The 24,276-nt window shown below is 37.9% G+C and overlaps 1 protein-coding gene and 1 pseudogene across 1 annotated transcript in view; one reads left to right on the forward strand and one right to left on the reverse strand.

The window, feature by feature from the left end:
- The window catches only part of Stk31 (serine/threonine kinase 31), a 68,995-nt gene extending 46,313 nt beyond the window's left edge, over nt 1-22,682 (reverse strand). Inside the window, 7 exon segments of the mRNA XM_050126619.1 lie at nt 622-737; nt 2,135-2,309; nt 4,557-4,915; nt 9,027-9,185; nt 11,295-11,369; nt 19,474-19,572; nt 22,653-22,682. Coding sequence (XP_049982576.1) covers nt 622-737; nt 2,135-2,309; nt 4,557-4,915; nt 9,027-9,185; nt 11,295-11,369; nt 19,474-19,572; nt 22,653-22,682 — 1,013 coding nt within the window.
- A 587-nt stretch (nt 22,683-23,269) lies between these two features.
- LOC126491173 (60S ribosomal protein L29-like) lies at nt 23,270-23,941 on the forward strand (annotated as a pseudogene).
- Nucleotides 23,942-24,276: the final 335 nt, after the last annotated feature.

Below are 24,276 nucleotides of genomic sequence, written 5' to 3' on the forward strand. Positions count from 1 at the left end.
CACTCTCAAAGATGAATTTACGACTATAATTTTAAGTGAGAACAGAAAACTGACCAAAAGATTCTATAAAATTAATCTAAGGTTTGAAACTTTCTCTTTGAAGTCATAAAAATCCAAAGATTAAACCTCAAAAGCAAAAACAGTATACACACAATTTTTACATGTATGTGTAATATAGATGGGGATGGTCTAAAAAAGATCAGTTGGGAAAGTGCTTGCCACAAAAGCATGGAGACCCAACTTCAATCCTCAGTACCCACACTGAAAGGCTAGGCCGAGGGGTGTGCAGTGTAATCCCAGTGCTAATGGGATGGAGATCAGTACATCCTGGGTCTCAAGTGGCCAAGCACAACAGCCTAACTGGTGAGCTCAGGACAGTGGGAAACCCTGTCTCAAAATCCAAGGTAGAAAGCACCTAAGGAATGATACTCAAAGTTGTCTCTGGCCTCTACACATGTACCCATGCACATGTATGCACACAAACACACATGTATCCACATATAAAATATTTTTTGAAGCTGACATTTTTGCTCAATCGTAAAGAATCTACCTAGTATACACAAAACTCTGGGTTCAATAACCGTAACTGTAAAAAATACACATAATTTTGCTTTAAGGTACCTTATTTCTTTCAATAGTTCCACTTTAGCTGCCAGATTCTTCAGCCTGGTTCCTACACATGTCTTCAGAGTACTTTCTAAATGCTTAGTCAGATCCATGGTAGTTGTTTTCTCTTGCTGAAACAAAAAATATACTATCTTAGTGAGAACCAATTAGGACATTGTACTTTGAGCATTCAAATGACTGTTCAGTTAAAGACTCTAGCAAAATGTTAAGGGTTTAAAAAAAATGTTAGTGTCAGAACTGAATGGAATTGTTGGACATCCAGCTAATACCAGGTCTGGGACCCAAGTTGAAAGGGATAAATTTTAAAGATGTATGCAACCACTACTTATTTTTTATGAACTATGTAATATGGTTATAGTTTGGCTGATTTTCAGTTGAGGAGGGCTGGGATCTAACCCAGGACACCTGTACCTAGAAGTAGTTGTTTGAAGGAAGTGGAGGAAGTAGAGGTGGTGGTAGTGGTGCAGGTGGTGGCATTGGTGATGGTGGTAACAGGGTCTCACTAAGTAACCCTGATTGGCCTAGAACTCACAGTGCTGACCAAGCTGACCTCAAACTCATAGAGATCCACCTGTGTCTGCCTCCTGGGTGCTGAGATTAAAATGTGTGCACTACCACACTCAACTCTTAGTTTCTTTAACATCCTCTTCTATTAGCAATAGATATATATTATTTTTTGTAGCAATAACTGGCCTGAAGGTTGCTATACAGACTAAGTTGGCTTCATACTCATTAAGATCTACCCGCCTTAGACTCTTCAGTGCTGAAATTAAAGGTGTGCATGTACCACCATGCACAGAAAATAGACACATTCTTAAGAATATGAGATATTATTAGTGGGGCTTGTTTTGAAACATTATATGAAGTACAGATTTAACAAAAGACTAAATAACCAAAGACTGTAAAATAAAATGGTGCTGCACAATAGAGGGATTATGATATCTCTCTTTCTGGAATGTTTTGAGATTTTCCATAATTTAAAAGGTTTTGGGGGCTGTAGAGCTGGCTGCATCAGTAAAGTGCTTGCCAGACAAGCATAAGGACCTGAGTTAGGTCTCCAGCTTCACATTAAAGAGCCAAGCACAGCAGTGGCACATATCTGCAATCCAGCACTGGTGAGGCAGAAAAAAGGAGGACCTGACTGGGACTTGCTGTTCAGTCACATCAGCATGCTCCGGGTTCAGTGAAAAGCTCGTCTGAAAAAAACTACAGTGGAAATGAGGAAAACATCTTACATTGACCTCTGGCCTCCACCACACACATGTAAATGCACTTGCATACAATGAACACACACATAAAATTGAAGAACATAAGAGAAAATATAAATGAAAAATACTTAAATTTCAAACAGCCAATGAAATATAAACATAGTTAGCCTAAAATATAAGAAATTCTCCTTACATAAATATCAAAAGAGAATGGAGACAGAGTGACAAAATAACAAATAAAAACATTAAGTACACAGATTTCATAGGAGAACTTTCTTCACCACAAGCCACTGACATACCTGGAGCTCCTGAGCAGTCTGTTCAACTTTCATTTCTAATGCCTTGTAATTTTCTAGAAGAACCTCTTTCTCTGTTTTAAGCTTTTCAATCTCTTCAATTAGTTTCTGGTCCTGTTTAATTTTTGCCAAGCTGACATTAGAGCCTAAATTAAAGTCACCAGCAGCCAAATTTTCCCTGTTAAAAACAAATTCGTTCATTTTTAAAAGTATGCTAAAGCTGTTGGAACTCAAAAACTGAAATTATCGTGGACTTTTATAATACATTTTACAATTAATTGTGGACACTAAAACTACTGCCTAATTCAACATTAAAAACTAATTTAAGCTGTGCATGTTAGCAAAAGCCTGAAATCCTAGAATTTAGGAGGCCAAAGTGGATGCATACAAAACCTGAGACTACCTTCACCTACATGCAGTTTGACAGAAGTCTGGGCTACACAGTGAGACTCTGTACCAAAATACAAATTATTTTAACGAAAACTAGGTTTTATTAACTGGTGTATACTTCAAATACAATGCCTCCACTCTCTTATTTTCCAAATTCCTTTTAACACTATCAGTTCCAAAGAACAACATAAACAATAAACAGTTCTGTGTCAGTTTTTTTCTTCTCCCTCCTCCCTTGCACCTTATTTGTTTTAGTTCCTAAACCACCAGTAAAATCCATCAAATTGCTATGACATTATGGCTTGGCTCTAAGAACATACTGGAGCAAGAACAGAGGTTCTCAACCTGTGAGTCACGATCCCTTGAGGACTCAACAACCCTGTCATGGGGTCACCTCGTGGGAAACATCAGGTATTTACATTACAATTCATAGCAAAATTACAGTTATGAAGTAGCAATAAAAATAATTTTATGGCTGGGGGATCTCTACAACAAGAGAACTGTAGAAAAGGGTCACAGCATTAGGAAGGTTGAGAAGCACTGACCTAGAGAGATGCTCAGTGGTTAAGAGCACTGGAAGCTCTTGTAGAGGACCCTGGTTCAATTCCCTACCAGCACCCACATGGCAGCTCACAACCAGAGCTAAGTAACAGAAGTAAGGCCAGGCCCTCTCTTCTAGCCTCTGAAGGCACCAGACATGCATGTGGTGCAGAGACATGAGTGTAAGCAAAACACAAACATAAAATAATATTTTTAAAATAATATGTTGGTATATTTGAATATCTAGTCTGGCTTTCTGCCTCAAGTAAATAATTAAAAATTATCTAAAAAGTGGCTCAAATTATGTATACCTGAGATGACAGATATGCTACTTCCTCTGATCTTTTAATTACATGGTATAGATAAATTGAAAAAAACATACCAACATACCATACATGAGAAGTATAAACAACTATTCGATCAGTTAATAGTTAAAAATATATGTTGAGGGTGAAGTTCAATTGGTAAAGTAAATGCCTTGCAAGCATTAGACCTTGGGTTGAACCTACAACACTACAAAAAAAAAAAATGCTGAAAGAATATTTTTAAAGAAATAAACTCCTTACAGAGCAATTAAATCTCACCACAAGTTTTCACACCAAAGATTCCTTAAGCATGTGAAAAATATTCTTAAAGCCAGAGGAAAAACATTTAACCTTTCTTCCCTTAAAAGAATGGGGATTGTATCCAGAGCCTTATGCATACTAGGTATGTATTCTACTGAGCTACCACTCCAGCCCCAACTTCAAATCTTAAGTTCTGGGCTTTCCTTGAATAATTTTAATACTGGGTAATTTTTATTCTTATAAAGGCATTCAAAAGAATTGGAATGAAAAGCTGGCAAGGGAACTTTAAACAATTCAAGAACAATTTTATTTTCAAACTGGTTTTTAAGGAAAATACTAAAGAAGAGCGGGATAAGCATTTGATGAGGGAAAAAAAAACAGAAATTATGTAAGATCACAAAATCATAGGCACTATTAAGAATTCCAAAAGTCTACAGAGTTCTATAAAGGCCACTACCATAAATTTGAAATCAATTAAAATTTTAAAACAGCACCACAGTTGTCCTGGCTGCTTTTGTGTCAACTTGATACAAGCTAGAGTCATCAAAGAAGGAACCTCAGTTGAGAAAAAGCCTCCAGGAGAAAAAGCTGTAAGGCATTTTCTCAATAAGTGATCAATGGGAGAAGGCCCAGCCCATTGTGGGTGGTGCTATCCCTGGGTTAGTGGTCCTGGATTCTGTAAGAAAGCAGGCTGAACAAGTCAGGGGAAGCAAATCAGAAAGCAACACATCTCTCTATGGCTTCTGCATCAGCTCCTGCCTCCAGGACCCTGTCCTGTTTTGAGTTCCTGTCCTGACTTCCTTCCATAATAAACAGCGATATGGAAGTGTAAGCCAAATAAGCCCTTTTCTCCCTAACTTCTTTTTTGGTCATGGTGTTTCACTGCAGCAAAAGAAACCCTAGGAAAAACTAAGACAACCCCGTCTTACTTTGGAAATGTCACGTGATTTCCTGCATTAGTTTCATGCTTCACATCAAGAGTCAACTTCCCATTAAACTGCCCCTTCGGCCTGTTGAAGGATGACTGGTTTGATCTGCGCCCCCACAAGGGGATAGGGTTCTTGAGGCTCCTGAGAGCAAGCTGACTAGGATCTGGTTTCTTTGCCTCACAGACGTCAATGCCAGAGGTTAGTCTGCACTTTTCTGCAAATCCTTTCTTTGCCACTTCTTCCCCTATATCGACAGTGCCATACTCAGCCTGAGCAATAACTGTTCCATCTTGATAGGTTGCTTTAATTCTCATTTTTATTTCTTTTTCAAAAATCAAGCTCCCCAAAAATGTTCTGCCCTAGGAAAGATAAGGGGGAAAAGCATAAACCATCCACATTAACATTTTCTCACTTACTGTTTCTATTCATTGCTCCCAAGCATATTTCTATTTTCTAAAATTTGTATACGGGGGGGTCTTACCTTGTTGTTGACTTATAAAAATATATATCTTCATAGGCATGAATTATTCCAATGTTTGTGAAAATTTTCTTTTCTAGAAGTAAAGCTAGTATTTAACCATATTAATAAATGTTTAATGAATATTAATTAAATATCCTAGAATAATTTTTTAACCTAGCAGATTGAACTATCTTGGCTCTAATTAAATGTAATGTTTTGTTTTGTTTTTTGGTTTGGTTTGGTTTAGTTTTGGTTTTGTTTTTCAAGACAAGGTTTCTCTCAATAGCTCTGGATATCCTGAAGGTCACCTTGTAGACCAAGCTCTGGGATTAAAGGCATGAGTCTCCACCATCAGCTATAATGATGTTCTAAGTAGCTTTCTTTTTATAAAGAATTTCTGGTACCTATAAAAGGAGTCCAACAAAACTTAAAAATACTTTAAAAGGCAAAAAAATTTTTAATCAAAGAAAAAGAAGTAGAATCTCAAAGCACAAAACAGATGCCCACAATAACTCAGTGGGTAAGAGTCTGCCACCACATCTGACAATCTGAGTTCAATCCTCAGAAGCCACATGGTGGAAGGAGAAAAATTCCTACAAGTTGCCTTCTGACTTCTACGTATGCCGTGCCACATGCATGCCCACACGTGTGTGTACATATACACACAATAAATGTAAAATAATTTCAAAATTTATTTATTAAGGATTTTAAATTACAGAATGTGAGGTACTACAAATCGTTTACTCAAAACTCAAGACATTAGGAACGCTTGGCTATCTCTGAAGTCCCCATAAATATCAGTAACTAGAGTACCATAGAGGAGGACAGATGCTATTGAGGGAACTAGGAGTAACAGAAGCTGTGTTTGAAGCCAGTTCACTGAGTCCCATAGAACCATGTTCACAGAAGAGTTAAAGAAAAGGCTGATCCTGCAGGGACCTCAAGACTCGTATGGAGCTTGAGCAGTTTTGCTGAGTCCTTTGGTGGGCAAGACCTTTATAAAGCAGGAAGGGCTTTAGCAGATCTCAGTGACTTAGACCAGCATGTAAAGAGAGTTCAGAAAGGGGTAGGACAACTGAGAGGAGATAGTTAAAGGGTAAAGGCAAGGAAGAGGTCTGTCTGGGCTTCTCAAAGACAAAGGGCAGGATTTGTGTGGAGCTGGAGTTCCTGAGGAAAAAGGTGATAAAAAGCCACACTGTATGCTAAGGAGCTTCTGCCTGAGGAGTAGTTCACAGAGGTGTCCTTAATTAAATACAGGAGATGATTAAGACTGTCCCAGGTTTGGTAATCTGCCCACCACCACTCCCCGCACTCCTCCATACACCTCCACCTCCCCAACCCCCTGCAGACTAAGGAGGATACATTTCCCTCCAGCAAAAGGTTAAACAAGGGGTGGAGATGGTTTGCCCAGCCAGGAACTCCCCCCAGCAGTCAGGTATGTTGACTGGGAAGGCTACAGACACCATGCTAACTCAGGGCCACTCTGACCCTGGGAACCAGCAGGTGCAGCAGGGCCCCATTCACCTTTGGCCCTAAGTGGGTCTGAGCAGATAAAGTCAGGCCCACTGAGTTGATGAGAAGTGGAGAAATGTAGGGAGGCTCCCAGGAAAAGCTCCAGCATGTGTAAAAGGTGTGAAGATTACAGAGAACTAATTAAGTTAGCACCTCCTATTCAAGCTTTAGACTCAACCCTGAATTGCAGAGGAAGCAAACTGTGGAGGAAGCAAATGATACAAATCGGTGAAATCTTTCCATGCTGTATTATAGCTTGCTAATGTTCAAATTTTGTATCGTCTTAACTGTGAAATTAGGAATCACCTGACACTTTCTGAGAACAAAATGACAACAGACATTCAGGTGTTTCACCAAGGTTATCTCTGTAACCCTACTATCTTATGAGACAGTAGTTCAGGACAATGCCTTGTCCTATTTATCTTCTGGAAAAGGTCTTGCTCTATAGATAACATAATGCTAACCCCTAACTGTATTGCATATTTGGAAAGCCACTAAAGAAACAACCAGATAAAATGGTACTTCTATCTACCTTACAACCCTACTGGGGCTGGGTTAATTCTTTAAAAAAAAAAAAAAAAAAGTACCCTACATGCATAAAAAAGGACACTCCAGAGACCCTAGTGCTATTAAATAAAAACCCCAGTACCAGGAATGTGCTACCTTCCTGTGAGTAACCACTGGGGACGCTCCTGAGATCCGGTGACTGTCACTGTGATAGGGTAGCCTGTTTCTTAGCCACTGGTGGACATCTATAGTCAACCCCTCCAAGGCCCAGTGATCATTGCAAAAGAGGGGGCTGAAAGAATTTAAGAGCTAGAGAAAGTGGTGGGGAGTGTTATGTAACACTTTCCTGGTTAATTGAAATATTTCATTCTGCAAGAAGACTCCTTAAACAGAAAAGTAATCAACTCAGAATAGCTTCATGCCGGGCGGTGGTGGCGCGTGCCTTTAATCCCAGCACTCAGGAGTAAGAGGCAGGCGGATCTCTGTGAGTTCAAGGCCAGCCTGGTCTACAAAAGCTAGTTCCAGGACAGGCTCCAAAACTACAGAGAAACCCTGTNGGGGGTGGGGGGGTGGGGGGGTTCAGGCTGTCACTGAAACTGACCTGATTCACTGGGACCCCTCCTGCCAGAGTAAGCAATAAAAGACAGTCCCTCTCAGAAGAGGAAGCAGGGCTGCAAAGTCTCTGAGATAAAACCACCTGCCACAAAGACTCAGAAAAGCTGGGCTACAAAGAAGACTCTCAGAAGAAAAAAATGCAAAATAGACTCTGACATACAAACAGTTGCCTAGAAGGAAAACCACCCAAGCTGATTCGTGGAGGGTTAGAGCAACTGAGGCACCTGGAAAAGACACTCTAACCTTTTGAGCTGCCTGCAGGCTGAGCACCATGCTCCGTTTGCTCTGTCATGGGATCTCTATGTGGTGTGAGTAGAAATCTGTGTTGCATCTCCCAGGAAAACAGAATGGAAAGGGTTTATTTGCCTTATAATTTCAAGTTAGATTAAACACTACAGGGAAGTTACAGAGGCTGAAACAGCCAGCAACACCACAATCATGCTTAAAAGTAGAAAGAAACGAATGTCCCCATGCTGCCTGCTTGCTCTTATGTAGCTATCTCCTGTACTGCATCATTCAAGAGACCTTAGCCAAGGATTGGTACTGCCCACAATCTCTGAGCAGTCCCACATTACTTAGCAATCAAAACAGGCCCGCATATACACGCTCACAGAGCAATTTGATCTAGATAATTCCTTAATTGAGACTCTTTCCAGGTTATTCTAGTTTGTGCCAGCTACCATCACATTGCCTAAAACATAAATCTGACTATTTGTAATACTATTTGTAAAAAATTCAAACTACTAATATCTTCACAAAAACAATGCTAACAGAATTTCTGCCATATAAAAGACAATTCCTTTAAATTTTTACAGAAGAAACCATTTACATTTGTTTTGTTCACTTATATATAAAATCACTTATGTGATCATTAAGAATGATTACTTACTAAATAGGAGAACAAATATATAATTGTTTTTTATGTGTTTATGCTCATTTATCTGTTTGCTGGGTTGGTTTTTTGTTTGTCTGGTTTTTGTTTTTGTTCTTTTTTTTCGAGACAGGGTTTCTCTGTGGCTTTGGAGACTGTCCTGGAACAAGCTCTTGTAGACCAGGCTGACCTCGAACTCAGAGATATCTGCCCTGCCTCTGCCTCCCCGAGTGCTGGGATTAAAGGCGTGTGCCACCACCACCCGGCTCATTTGTCTGTTTGGTAAGTACCAGGAGTCAACCCCAGGGTCTGACCATATGAGGTAAGTATTCTACTGTAAACTTTATTGTAATCCTGAATTATTTTATAATTAGTATTTTTTCACCAAAATATACAAGCTTTTACATTAAAAAAAAAAACTAATGACATTTAAAGGTGCATATGCTTTCATGTATATAGTTTCAAGTATAATACATTAACAAAAGTATTTAAATGTGTGACTTGCCTGATCAAACTGGGTAACTTCTTGGCCAGAAAGGATCTGTAGTCCCCAAAGTCTATACTTCTTGGCAATACTAGAAAATTGCAGCTCCAGGGGAATTTCTACTATGTCAGATCGGTTCAGAATTTCAGTATTTCCATAGTCAATGTACCTCACCAGACACTAGAAAAAAAAATTCAAAAGGCAAACAGTAGTACTGAACCTAGATTAGAAATCTGTTAACAAGACCTATAAATGTTACTACCTCAAGTGACTAATGCCTCATAAACAGCCTCAAAAATAAAGAAAACTGCACTTGGGACTAATTTCCATAGTCCCATTTGTCTTTTTTAACCACTGATATTTTTATACAAACATGAGGATATAATGTGATCCTTTCTAATTGCTAATATTAAAAATCAATCTAAATTCTTAAATTTAAATTAAAAACAGTAAAGCCTGTTTTTTCCACAGGAAAAAAAATTTGACAAAATTAAACCCACTCTGGCTAGATCTTGAAACTGACCAAATTCACCCTTACTTCCAGCCCTGCATCAATTTTAATTTACTCCTTCTGGGGTTGTAGAGATGGCAAAGCAATTAAAAATGCTGGCTGCTCTTCCAGAAGAGCCAGGTTCAGTTCCTGGCACCCACATTGTGACTCACAACCATCTGTAATTTCAGTCCCAAGGAATCCAACGCCTTCTGGCCTTTGTGGGCACTGCAAATGCACAACACACATACATACAAGCAGAGAGATAACTCCCATACACATACTTTCTTTAATTTTTAAAAACTTTCTAAAAGTATATTATGAAGTTAATCATCATTTTGTGCCTTAATTTAAAATCTTAGTCAGTCCAAAAGGCAAGTGCAAAATATTTTTCAACTGTCAAATTATGGGGAAGGTTATATTAGAAAATTCAGTTTTACAAAGACAAAACATCTATGGCAATATTAAATGATATTTTTAAAACACAAACCAATCAGAGAAATCATTAAATTGTTCTACTTAGCATTTATCAAGAAAAAATATTTTCCAAACACATACATTGTGAAATATATTTTAGGTCTAGAAAACAGATGTAGAAAAATTACTTAAGGAATGCCTGCAGAACTGTTTCCATGATCTCACAATGTATATTTTGCCCCCAAACAACTCTGCTGAAGAATCTTATCTCCCTGAGGAGGGTGTTTGTTGAGAAGAAAAAAAAATAGGGTTGGCAGGAGTGGGAGGAGAGTAAGACAGGATAATGGGAAGGATGAATATTATCAAAGTCGATTTTTATATATGCAAGAAATTGTGAAACAAAAATATGCAAGTAAATCTTAACAAGCTTTCAATGTAAGAAATAAAACAGCTTGACACAAAAGAATTGATCACATTTAGCTTAAGGATTACAAATGGAAAACCAATCTTTATTGTTAATATTTGACACCAAATTCAAAATACAACTAACTTCAAGATCAAATAAATGTTCTTTTTCTATTCATCAATGTTAATAGGATGAACTTTAAAAGTTATTTTACAATTAACCATTAAGAGTAGGACTTAAAGAGCCAACTAATCTGCAAAAATAACCCACAAACTTTAACTTCTATTTTTTAATTTTCTTATTTTATTAATTACTATTTATGTATATGGGTATTTTGTTGGTATGTATATATGTGTACCATGTGTGTACATGTTGCCTAAAGAGGCCAGACAAGGGCACTGTCCTAGAACTGAAATTACAGATGGTTGTAAGCCCATCATGTGAGTGCTAGAAACTGAACCTAGATCTTCAGGACAATCAGCCAGTGCTTTTAACCACTGTACCATCTACCTGTTTTTAGACAACCTGATGGTTGTACAGAAACTTAAATTCAGAAGAATATTCCTGAGTCTTATCTAGTTTTAAGAAATTAATTTTTCATATTAGCAGGAAATTTTTTTCATAAATTTTAAGTTTATTAAACTAGACATTATCACTATGAATAAGCAATAATAGACTCAATAAGCACCAAGTTTCAGAATCAAGGGCCAGCAAGATGGCCTAGTAGGTGAGGATGCTTGCTGCTAAAGCTGATGACCTGAGCTCAAACTCAGGACCCAATGGTGGTAGGAAAGAACCAACTCCTCAGGTTGCCCTCAGGCCTCACAAATGCTATTCACTGTGGCGCTCTTGTGCTCACGTACATATGTGTGTACATACAAAAATAAATAATTTTAAAACTACATATTTTAAAAAGTTTTGGAACCAAAATAAACTTAAAACCTTAAGCCCAAAAACATGAATACATATTTCCTGCCTTATCATCACTGATGGTTTTTAGGACTTTGCATCTGTACCAACACTTATCTTCAGAAAACAATCCACCATAAATCTGCAGAAGAAAAAGAAACATTTGTCATTTTAATTAAAAGTACACTAAGTAGGTCAGGATATAAATTAGCACTGTGCACTAGTGTGTGTAATAAACACAGTAACTTATCTAATCCTCCTGTGAAGGAGGTACTTTGTTTATACCATTATGTATCCAAAGTCATAGCCTTGTCTTTAGCAGAACCAAGAGTCAAACTTCTGATTCTCAAGTCCATTATACTAGTCTATCTCTTAGGAAGTAAATTTTAAAAAAGACCAAGACCACCTTCTGGTCTTCTGGGAGAGGACAATACTCAGCTATCACAATCATGTACTTGCACAACCACACATGACTATACTGAGTCTGTGTAAGCACGGGTCCATCAACAGCCAGGCATACATTAAAGAGAGGCCCAGGGAAGCCTATGCCATTACTCTGGCTTTATCAAGGAATAGTCACTGCCTTTCAGTTATGTACCTACTAGTCATCCCACTGGGCTCCAATGCTCACACATATTCCCTGGTTAAACTAACTGGGCCACAAAACAATACCAAAAATCATAAATGTGGAAAGGGTCAGGTGAGGAAGAGGATGATAGGGCTGGTATGGAGAGAAAGTAACCAGAATGTATTATATATGAACAAATGAAATTATCAAAAAACTAAATTAAATTTTAGGGCAACCTTCAGGACAAGAAAAATGCCATCTGATTTCTCAGAAAATTAGGAAACAACCTTCCTCAAGACCCACTAATACCATTTTTGGGTATATATTCCAAAGGATGCTCAATCGTGCCACAAGTACATGTGCTCAACTATGTTCATAGCAGCTTTGTTTGTCATAGCCAGAACCTGGAAACAACCTAAATGCCCCTCGACCGAAGAATGGATAAGGAAAATGTGGTACATTTACACAATGGAGTACCACACCGCAGAAAAAAAAATAAGCTTGAATTTTGCAGGAAAATGGATGAAGCTAGAAAACATTATTTTGAGTGAGGTAACCCAGACCCAGAAAGACAATTATCACATGTACTCATTCATAGGTGGTTTTTAAACATAAAGCAAAGAAAGACAGCCTACAAACCACAATTCCAGAGAACTTAGACAACAACACTAAGAGAGACTTACATAGATCTAATCTACATGGGAAGTAGAAAGTAGAAAAAGACAAGATCTCCTGAGTAAATTGGGAGCATGGGGACCTTGGGGGAGGGCTGAAGAAAGGAGGGGAGAGGCAGGGAGGGGAGCAGAGAAAAATGTAGATCTCAATAAATATCAATTTAAAAAAAGTAAAAAAAGAAAAGAAAACTGCCATAAAGGAATGCAGAAATCCAAGGTAACTAACATGAAAGATTTTTAAATCTCTCATGCCCTACATGCCAGAACCCCAAGAACACTGAGGCTGCAGAGACCAACAGTTCCTACTTGCCCCTTACACACCTAGGAGCTAGAGCCAGAAGAATCAGAAGACATTACCTCTCAACTCAGCATAGCTGTGCCAGCAATTCTCCGTAAACATTCTTTTTATTTCTTATTCTCTATTATTTAATCTCCACTCTTGCATATATATCTTGTGATGATCTCCTTTTGTTCGTATATTGCTCAAGTCCACCAGTCTAATATACAGCAGTTTCTACTACACTTTTCTCCCACATCTCGTGTAACGCCTCCTCTTATTCCTTCATCTTTATCACCTCTTCTTTTTACTTAATTACAACATTCCATAGATATAACCACCTCTATTATTTGTGGACCCTTAACAGTACCACAATTTTCACATTCTAGTTACATTATACACCTTGATTTTTTTTCTTTTCACAATAAATCTAATATTGTGCTGGCTAGATTTATGTCAACTTGACACAAACTGTAGTCATCTGAGAGGAGGGAATCTCAATTGAGAAAATGTCCCTATAAGACAGTGGTTCTCAACCTTCCTAATGCTGTGATCCTTTATTAAAGTTCCTCATGTTGTGTTGACCTCCAACCATAGAATTATTTTCATTGCTACTTCATAACCTAATTTTAATATTCTTATGAATCATAATATAAATATCTGATATTTCCAGTGGTCTTAGGTAACCCCTATGAAAGGGTCGCAAACCACAGATTGAGAACCACTGCCATACCACCAGGTTTTAAGCCAGCCACAGAGAATTTTCTTAATTAGTGATTGATGGGAGAAGGCCCAGCTCATTGTGGGTGATGTCAACCCTGGGCTGGTGGTCCTAGGTTCTATAAGAAAGCAGACAGAACAAGCCATGAGGAGCAAACCACTAAGCAGCCCCCCTCCATGGCCCCTGCATCAGCTCCTGCCTCTGAATTCCTGGGTGAGATCCTGTCCTGACTCCCTTCAATGATGAACAGCAATATAATATGAGCAGAATGAGTTCTTTCCAACTTTCTTTTTGGCCACAGTGCTTCATTACAGCAATAGAAACCCTAACTAAGACAAATAATTAATCCTTATCCTTACCTACTCTACCTCCCTACCATTCCTAATTTTATTAACTACAATCTGAGTACACTCCACACTATCCTTAGTTATTCATCTTCTAGCAGTTATGGAAGCCAAAGGGACCACTGTCATTAACTGGCTAGTTAGTTTCTCCATAATGATAATATTAAGTAACTGTGGTTTATCTTGAAGTTTATATCCTGATAAAGAAGTAATACATAATTTATACCTAGCACCCTGAGCTCCTAACTGGGGAACTATTTTCTGAACTACACACTGAACACTACCACATCCAAGTCCCACAAAAACACTGCAAATACTTCAATTGAAAGAATACAACTGATAGAAAAAAAATAGCAAATGAATAACATCACATACAAAAATTCAAACACAGTGACATAAGAAACACACACACACACACAAATTATCCTTCCAATTTTTACTAATCCTACAGCAATGGTATCTAGCAAGAGTTAAATGAAATCACAGAGAGAGAGCTCAAAGAATGATTATAATTATATCCAAGGAAATCAAAGAAACAAGCTCCTGATTGAGAATGCAAAACAGCTGAATGAAATGAGGAAGGCTAGGGCCTGGATAAGATATGAAGAAGAAATTCAGTAAGGAAAAATACTGAGAAAAAAAACAATGAAATGTTGGAAATTAAAAAAAAAAACAAAGTCAAATAAAAAGCTCTATGAAAAGTCACACAAATAGAACAGATCAAGGAGAGAACAGATTATCTGTGCTTAAGGCAAGGTTGAGGAACTGAAACCATCAAACAAAGCAAAGTTAAAATAGGTAGCAGGAGGAATTCCAAGGTACAACTGGCACTCTAAAAAGACTAAATCTATGAGTAGGCATGGAAGACAGAAAATCTAGTTCTAATTAGAAGGCACAGAAAACAGTTTTAAGAAACCTAATAGGAACTTTCCCAGAATTAAGAAAAGAGGTACCAATCCAGATACAATAGGCATTTACACCAAGACCAGAAAAGAACCTCACGTTGTCAAATTAATTAAAACTCCAAATATACAGGGCAAAGAAAGTATACTAAAAGCTGCAAGAGAGAAACACCACACTATAATAAAGGCAGGCCCATTAAAGTAACAACAGATTATTCAATGGAACCTTAAAAGCCAGGAGGGCCTGAATAGGTTTATTTCAAATTCAGAAAAACTGCCAACTCATACTACTATACCCAACAAAGCTACCTATGATAATTCAAGGAAATTATAATCTTCCCATGATAAAAATAGGCTAAAGGAATTTATGACCACCATGCTAGCTCTATAGAAAAACTTTGAGAAATTCTTTGAACTGCAGAGAAAAAAAAATTCATGAAGCCACAGGAAAGGCTAAATTATGTTATGAAATAACATACTGTTGAAAAACAACTGGGTCCTTGAAGAAATAAAGACATGAAAAAAAAATAAATTACTAGAATCAAATGAAAATGAAAACACAACATGCCAAAACCTGAAATATAAGGAAAGCAAACCTAAGAGGGAACTGCAAAGCTCTAAGTGCCTACATAAGAAATCAGAAAAATCTCAAATAAATAAGTCAATTATTCACCTTAGAACCGGCACAAAGAACAACACATCAAATCACAATTCAATAGGTGAAAAGAAATCTTTAGGGCAGAAAATAGTGAAATGAGGAAAAAAAAAATCAAAAAAATATTTTGTTCTTTGAAAAGATAATAAAACTGACAAACCTTAGCCAAACTAACCAAAAGAAAAAGAAAGATGACAATTGATAAAATAAGTGACCAAAAAGGAGTCATTACAGCGCTACCAATAAGATCAGAAAATCATTAGGTCTTACCTTGAAAATATACATTCACAAAATTAGAAATACTAAAAGAAACTCATAAATTCCTAGATGCAACAAGTTAAGCCAAAGTGAGATGAATGTAAACAGATCTGTAACAGTGAGTCTGAAGCAGTAATGTGAATTTTCTTAACTAAAAGAATTTCAGGCCCAGATTCACTGGTGAATTTTACCAAACTTCAAGGAAGAACCACCACTAATTCTTCACAAACCTTACCATAAAGAAAGAAGTAACATCCCCCACTTCTTTTTACTAAGCTATTAGTACCCTGATACCAAAAGCAAATAAAGACACAACAAGAAAATCAGAGATGCCTGTGACGAAATTACACACACACAAAAAAAATTCTCAACAAAATATTTGCACATTGAATTTAAGAACACATCCAAAAAATCACCCACCATGACCAAGTTGTCTTTACTCCAGAGATGAAGGGATAGCTTAGTAAACATAAATCAACTCCCTATGACTAATTGGTCAAGGAAGCCCCAAAAATGCAGAGGCTCATCATTGTAACTAGATGGTAAAACTCTATTGCCACAGAACCAACATACTTTGGTTGCAGGACACAGAGAAACCACAACTTATCTGAAAACTTGTCTATGCGTGTATCTTTCAAAGTGCCATAATGTGCTATACAGGCCACTGGGGAAGAAAAGTCATTCAAGGTACTACCCAGAAATAAATCCTGAACACTATAAAATGGCTTTACCAGGCAAGATGCAACAGTGGTAATAACCAACTGCTTTCTGATTGAATTTGAGGCCTGCTCCATAGGAGGGAACGCATGCCTGGTACTATTAACCTGGTCAAAAACCCATAGCTTGGAAGGCCATAGGGGAGAACCTATTACTGCTGTTTTGTTAAATAGACATGTTGTCAAACTGCCTCTAAATATGTATGTCCTTGATACAAGCCAGAGCCATTCTGGAAGAGGGAACCTCAATTGAGAAAATGTCCCCCACAAGATTGGCCTGTGGGCAAACCTGTGGGACATTTTCTTGATTGATGGTTGATGTGGGAAGGGCTCTGCTCACTGTAGGTAGTGTCACCCCTCTGCAGGTGGTCCTGAGATCTGTAAGTAGGCTGAGCAAGCCAGAAAGCAGTGCTCCTTCACGGTCTCTGCTTCTAGGTTCCTGTCTTGAGTTTCTGTCCTGACTTCACTTGATGTGATGGACTACAACTTGCAAGATAACATAAACTTTCCTTCTCAAGATGCTTTTGGTCATGGTATTTGACACAGCAATGGAAAGCAAACTAAGACAATTTACATTTATAAAGACAGATTAGTGCTGCTTTCAACCTTGGCTAGAGAAGCTGTTTTCTGTAATGGGCAGCATTTGATGCAGCAACTTCATTAGTCCAAGTGCTAAAAATACGTGACTACTGAGTACTCAGCTCTAGATGGAAAATCTCCACCAACCTCTAAGCAGAGAACATCATGGGAGAGAGGGGAGAAAGACTCTAGGAGCTAGAGAATGGGGACAAGTGCTAGGAAATGATTCTCCTGGATATAACATGGCCCGTGCACTCACAAACTCACTCCAGCAGTTACGCACATCAGACTTAGCCATGATCAGTCAACATTCTAGAAGGGGGCACTAACTGGGCTCAGTGGGTTACAAAAAGAAAGACTTAGAGGAGGAAAGTATAAAAATGAAAGGGGAACACACCATAGGATGTCTGGGAGGAGTAGGTAAAGGGATTTGGGGCTAGATAGGATCAAGAGGTATTATACACATATATGAAATTGTCAAAGAATAAACAGATATTTCAAAAGGAAAAAGAAACACCAGTAAAAAAAAATAAGTTAAAAAATAAATTTTGAAAAGAAAAGAAAAATAAAAAATATAAAAAACAAAGTTTTAAAAGCATCTTAGTGCTTTAATATCTGAAAGAAAGCAGGTCAAATATTTTTATATCTAAACATGCCAAGAATATTCTATTTAAGTCTAATATTGAACCTGGTGGAATCCATAATTCCTGTGAGTAAAGAATGATTTTTATACCTTTTACTTTACATAAGGACATTAAAAACATTTTTACCAAGAAAACAAAACAAAACTCTCCCGTTTCTGTGTTCTTAATTAACTTCAAAGACACTAACAATTTTGGAGGTCAATGCACTATCAGCTTGTTGCGCATTTGCCTCTGTATGAGTATAGAAAACAGTCACTTGTCACAGAGTTGAAGGTAACTTTTGATGAAAGCACTGATTCTCCATTGGACCTACAGATGTCTAATTTTGTGACTGGAACCAGAATGAAAGGCTTGGCACCTCTGTCTGTGTTCTTTAAGACTTTAACCTTCTGGTTGTATGTGAGAATACCAGACCACAGAAGACACAGAAAAACATAGCACCCAAGTTCTTCAAAGATGTGTGCCTATTCACAGAAAAGATGTGTACTTCTTCCTGGTTTCTCTTCCTCATTATTCCTATACTGTAACTCCTTAGCTCCCTGGAGTAGAGAGGCTGAACTGCAAGCACAGACTCCACTTCTCCATTTTTTGGCCAATAAAGTTTTCTTTTTGTTACTCACTGTCTCTTGAATTGTTTAATAAATCAACAATAAAATAAAGTGCTTTCTGCTGCATGGTTAACTGAATAAGTTTAGACAATACTATTAATACCAAATTTAGACTTTAATGATGTTTAATAAAATAGCAAAAAAAATATAGTATGAATTTTGATCCTGCCTCAGCTCTACTGACATTTGTGACTGGGTGGTTCTTTATTTGGAGGTGAAGAGCAGTATGGGATGTTTGCCATCATTCCCTTTGGCATCACCCAATAGATATCAGTAGCACCACTTCCAGTTAAGACAACCAAAAGCAATCTTCATTGTCAAATGTCTCCTAAAAGTAGAAGTGGAAGATACAAAACTCATTCCTTGGTTATAACCACTTAAAAATATACATTCTCAGCTGAGATAATATTGTCTCCATGGAAACAAAAGGTAGATTTGGAGAAAAACAGTACAAGGGAAATCTTAGCTATTACAATTGTTCACAAACCTCCTAAATTCCACCCTACATGACAACATATACAATTTATCAATAGTATGATATTACAATGTCTTGTTGGAGAAGTCCAACTAAGAAAAGATTAGCCAAAGATGTTTCTTAGGAGGAAATAATGAAAAAAGCCAGAAAACTTAGCCAAAACAATTGAGCCCCAGCTTCAGTGACAGACCTTGTCTCAAAAAAAAGTAAAATGGAGAATAGAAAAAGATACCCAATCTCTGGTCTCTAAACAAGTACAGGCGCTCGCTCGCGCTCCCCCCCCTTTGTGTGTGTGTGTGTGTGTGTGTGTGTGTGTGTCACCCTTGCCTTTCCCTCTCACTCGGACCCCTTCTCCTCCCTCTCCTCTTCTCTCCTATCCTTCTTCCCCCATCTTTTTTTAAGTGAAGAGTTGAAGTAGGAAAGAGAAATCACATAATAAAAAAAAAACACTAATCTAGATCAGATTTCAAGTGATATCCAGACGGTAATCAAGTTAGGCACAGACTAGGAGCAAGTATTAGCCATACACATATAAGACAAAAGTCTTACATCAACATAGAGGCTGAAGACGCAGCTCTGGTGGTAGGGGGCTCACCTAACATGCACTAGACCCCACACTTGATCAAGAATCATCCAGATTGTAACTTATATCACAATTCTTGACCATAGTTATTTTAAATTAAATAAATTTACTATTATTATAGTTTTTGGAAATTCTTAAAAATTCTAAAAAATCTATCTTTCCAAATTCCAAAATCTGTAATTCTAAAATGTAGAAAAACAGACATATAAGATGAAATGGTTATATGCAGGAATAAAGCTTACCTTCTTAGGATCAAGATTCCCAAAAACTGAATTAGCATGAGGACAAACTTCAGATAGTGAGCAATTGAGCTTCATAATATCCTTATTTTTACTAATATTCTAAGAAGAAAACAGAAAAAGTATGAGATTCAATAAATTCTGTTGGTATTATATATAATTGAGGATTCTACTAAGCATGACACTTAAAAGGACTTTAGAGCACTGGGAATTAGATCAAATTCTTGTGCTATCATTTTATAATTCAAATAAATTCTTAGAAGAAATTATATTAAGCTACATGAAGTTTAATAGCAAGAAGCTCAGATCACATAGGTAGAATTCAAATAAAGTTTTGTAGAGACACAAGAATAAAATATTCAGTGAAATCAGGCAGTGGTGGTGCACACTTTTAATCCCAGTACTTTGGAGACAGAGACAGGCAGATCTCTGTGAGTTTGAGGCCAGCCTGGTCTTCAGAGCTAGTTCCAGGACAGGCTCCAAAGCTACAGAGAAACCCTATCTCAAAAAAAGAACAACAACAAAAAAAACTAATTTTAAACTGAAGCATTAGAATCAGTTCTTGGAATCTGTAAATAAAGTTCAAGTATATCAAAATATTCCTGTCATTCACTATCAATACACAGACTACATAAATGGAAGTTCCTTTCAAAGAAAGAAACAAATAGATGTGGGGAATGAATTGACATACCCTTAATCCCAGTACTCAGAGGCAGAGTCAGGCAGTCTACATACTGAGTTCCAGGCCAACCAGCGCTATACAGTGAGACTCATCTCAAAAATACACACGAGGGGGGGGGGGACACAAAAAACTAAGGAAGGGGGGGGGGGGGGGGGGGGGGGGGGGGGGGGGGGGGGGGGGGGGGGGGGGGGGGAAGGAGGAAAGAGTTGTCATTCATCTGACTAAGAACACAAACAATCCTGAAGTATTCTCTTTCAAGTGACTTATCTGGAAGAAATCAGGCAGGGGAAGCAAACAACAGCTCTTCACCCTGGCTTACCTCTGCTTCCAAATCTCTTTGTGTCTCTGATCTCCTCTCACTCCTAACATCAAAAAGGTTTTATGATTTGCATTTTGGGAGCCTCAAGTTGATGGTTGGAATAGTAAGTAGGTAAATTATAGCAATCTGTTTTGATGAACAAAGTTTATTGGGTGACAACTGCATACCTTCTTTCAACATGCTGTCTATGGCAGCTTTTATACTACAGGAGTAGGGCTAACAGAGATGAATAGCTAAAACAGAGAATGTATGACCCATTAATCATGTAATATTTGCTATCCGGTCATTTACAGAAGTTCTGACTCCCAGTTTAGATCATAGCTCTATTTTTAATTTTTTTAAATTTATTTTATTCATATGTGTCTCTGTGTCTGTCAGTGTTAGCAAGAGCGTGATTTGATCTCCTAAAGCTGGAGTTACAGGCAACTGTGAGCTGCCTGACATGGTGCTAGGATTTGAACTAGCATCCTCTAGAAAAACAATGAGAGTAATAATTTTAAACACTAAAAACCATCTCTCCAGCCCAAATTTATTTCATTTTATGAGTGTGAGTGTTTGCCTTCATGTATCTATGTGCAAAACATGTGCTCGGTGCCAAGGAGGGCTAAATTTGATCATCAAAAGAAGGCACCAAATCCCCGGAACCGGAATTACAGAGGGTGTGAGTTGTCTCTTAGGTGCTGGGAATGGACCATGGGTCCTTTGGAAGAGCAACAAATGCTCTTAGCCTCTAAGCCATCTCTCTAGTCCCCATAACCTGAAATTTAAACAACTAATGACAAAGATAAATGAAAATCAAAGTCTGGAAATACACTAACAAATACAAATAAAAAAGATGCAATATAAGAAGAGGAATGCAAATATCTTGCTCATATTTTATTATATTTGTCAATTGTGTGTAAGTGCACTTTCTTCTAGCATTGGAAATGGAAGCCATAGCCTCCCTCACACATGCTAGGCACATACTGTACAACTAAACCACATCCCCATTCTTATTTTATTGAACAGGGTATGATTAAATATTTCAAGATAGCTGCAAACTCAGGTCCTCTTGGTTCAGTCCCACAAGTACCTGAGATTACCATGTCCAGTTTGCTGATTAGATTTTGAAACAATATTTTGGATATATTATGTTAAATAAAAAATATGTATTAAAATGAATTTACCTATTCATTTTACTTACTCCGATATAGCTGCAAAACCTAGGTTTAATTACTCATAGGACTCACATTGTATTTCTAAAGTGATAGCACTAATCTAGAAGAATTATTTTAGTACATATATATAGTTACTATATAATGAACTTAAATGTATAATTTGTCTATCAGTATAGGGCATCATTAAGGGGCACATGTGCTATTAATACATTACACAGACCCAGACCCACAACATGTGAGCACCATTTTAAAAGTATGTGCACAGCTGGAAAGATGGCTCAGCTGTTAAGAGCTCTTGTTGCTCTTCCAAAGGAATCAATTCAATTCCTAGCATCTACAGGGCAACTCACAATTGTCTGTAACTCCAGTTCCAGGAGATCAAATGTTCTCTTCTGACTCCATGAATACCAGACACACAAGTTGTGGACAGACATAAAGAATCAAAACATACATACACAACTTAAAAAATAATAAAAATAAGTGTCGGGTGGTGGTGGTGTACACCTTTAATCCCAGAACTCAGGAGGCAGAAAGAGGCTGGCTGATCTCTGTGAGCTTGTGGCCATGACCTCCAAGAGCTAGTTCCAGGACAGCTAGGACTATTATACAAAGAAACCCTGTCTCTAAAAATAAAAAATAAAAAATTATAGTGCTTAAGTATAACTCACCACAAATTCTAAATATTCTTTGGCTTTTAAGAACTTTTTGATGTTGTTAAAGATTTATTTATGCAGTGGTCAACCTGCATGTGTGCCTGCACATCAGAAGAGGGCACCAGATCTCATTATAGATAGTTGTGAGCCACCATGTGGTTGCTGGGCGTTGAACTCAGGACCTCTGGAAAGACAGTCGCTGCTCTTAACCTCTGAATCATCTCCCCAGCCCAGTTTTTAAAAACTTTTAATCATATTCTTCTGTAGCTCCATATAACTTCTATTTACACACTGTACACTTAGTCCCATCAAAGAAGGAGGCCCCAAGCCATGGCAAGTGTAGATAAACACAACTTTCTTCCCTCCCTTACCATGTACAGCTTGCAAAACCAAAAATCCATTGGTTGGGGTATATTAGAAAGATTCACCTCCTAAAATCTGAAACCCAAGAACTTTGGTGCTTTTGTTTTGTTGCTCTTTTCTTGTTTTGTTGCTCTTTTCTTGTTTTGTTGAGAAAAAGTCTATGTCAGCCTTGCTGTCCATGACTCAAATCTACCTGCCTCTGCCCCTAAATGCTGAGATAAAAGGGATGTACTACCACACACATTTAACTTTGTATTTAAAACTGAATACACTTACCTGATTTTCAATCTGTCATTGGCATCAGAAATATTTCATTAATTCTCCAAATTTCATAATTACATAAATATTTATCTTACATTAAGATTTATGCCATTAGAAAAAATGAACAGGGTTTTCTTTTTCACCTCCCAGTGTCTTGAGTATGGAGCTCTTCCTCTCCCTATCTTTATTCCTTTTACAATCTACCACCTTCTGATATGCTAGAAACTTTCGAGAAATGTCTTTGAAATGGCACAGGAGTATAAGAATGGTCCCATATTTGACATATCATCTGATCTCCCCCACAATATAACTTCTAACAAAACAATGCTGTCCCAAATCCCAGCATGGAAGAGGGAAAGTGAACATGAAAACCCCACACCTAGCAAAGAAGCTACACAAAATTGATAGCTTCTGGGAAAATGGGTATTTTTAATGGAATGATACTGGATATATTAATCACATTCCTGAGCAGGAGTAGTCAACCAACACAAATTGAATACCATGGGTTTTTGTTCTGTTTTTAAGAGAAAAAGCATGGCTCTTTCTCTTCCTGTTGCAGGCGCTTCAGGAGCCGCCGATTACCATCCAGCCATGGCCAGTTCAAGAACCACATCACACACAACCAGTCCCGGAAATGGCACAGAAACGGCATCAAGAAACCCCGGTCATAAAGATATGAATCTCTCAAGGGGTTGACCCCAAGTTCCTGAGGAACATGTGCTTTGCCAAGAAGCACAACAAGAAAGGCCTGAAGAAGATGCAGGCAAATAGTGCAAAGGCCATGAGTGCACGTGCGGAGGCCATCAAGGCCCTGGTGAAGCCCCAGATGGTGAAGCCCAAGGGGCCAAAGGGCCCCAGCCGCAAACTCACCCGTCTGGCTTTAATTGCTCACCCCAAGCTTGGGAAGCGGATTAGAAGCTACATGGCCAGGGGTCGTAGGCTCCAAAAAACAAAGTCCAAGGTTCAAGCCAAGGCAGAGGCCTCAGCTGCAGCTCAGGCTCCCAAAGGTGCCCAGGCCCCTGTGAAGGCCCCATAAAAAAGGTCTCAGTCTGCCAATGTGAAGACAGACAGACTGGTGTGAACACCTACACAGTATTTGCAGATGTTCAGGACCTTATGCTGTTTTTACAAATAAACTTGAGGCAAGTTCTGTTAAAAAAAAGAGAGAGAGAAAGAGCATGAAGGTGTATAGGTAGGGAGGTGGGTGAGGATCTACGAGTTAGGAAATAACAATATCAAAATATACTGTATGAAATTCTCAAAATAATAAAAAATTAAAAATATTAAACAGGAAGAGCACATTAAAATGTTATTTTATAGAGATATAAATGGTACATGTAACCAAATTCAGACGTTAAATATAATTAATGT

This window comes from Alexandromys fortis, unplaced genomic scaffold (genome assembly GCF_014885135.2).
Source record: "Alexandromys fortis isolate MF-2015 unplaced genomic scaffold, M_Fortis_MF-2015_v1.1 scaffold_245, whole genome shotgun sequence".
NCBI lineage: Eukaryota > Metazoa > Chordata > Mammalia > Rodentia > Cricetidae > Alexandromys > Alexandromys fortis.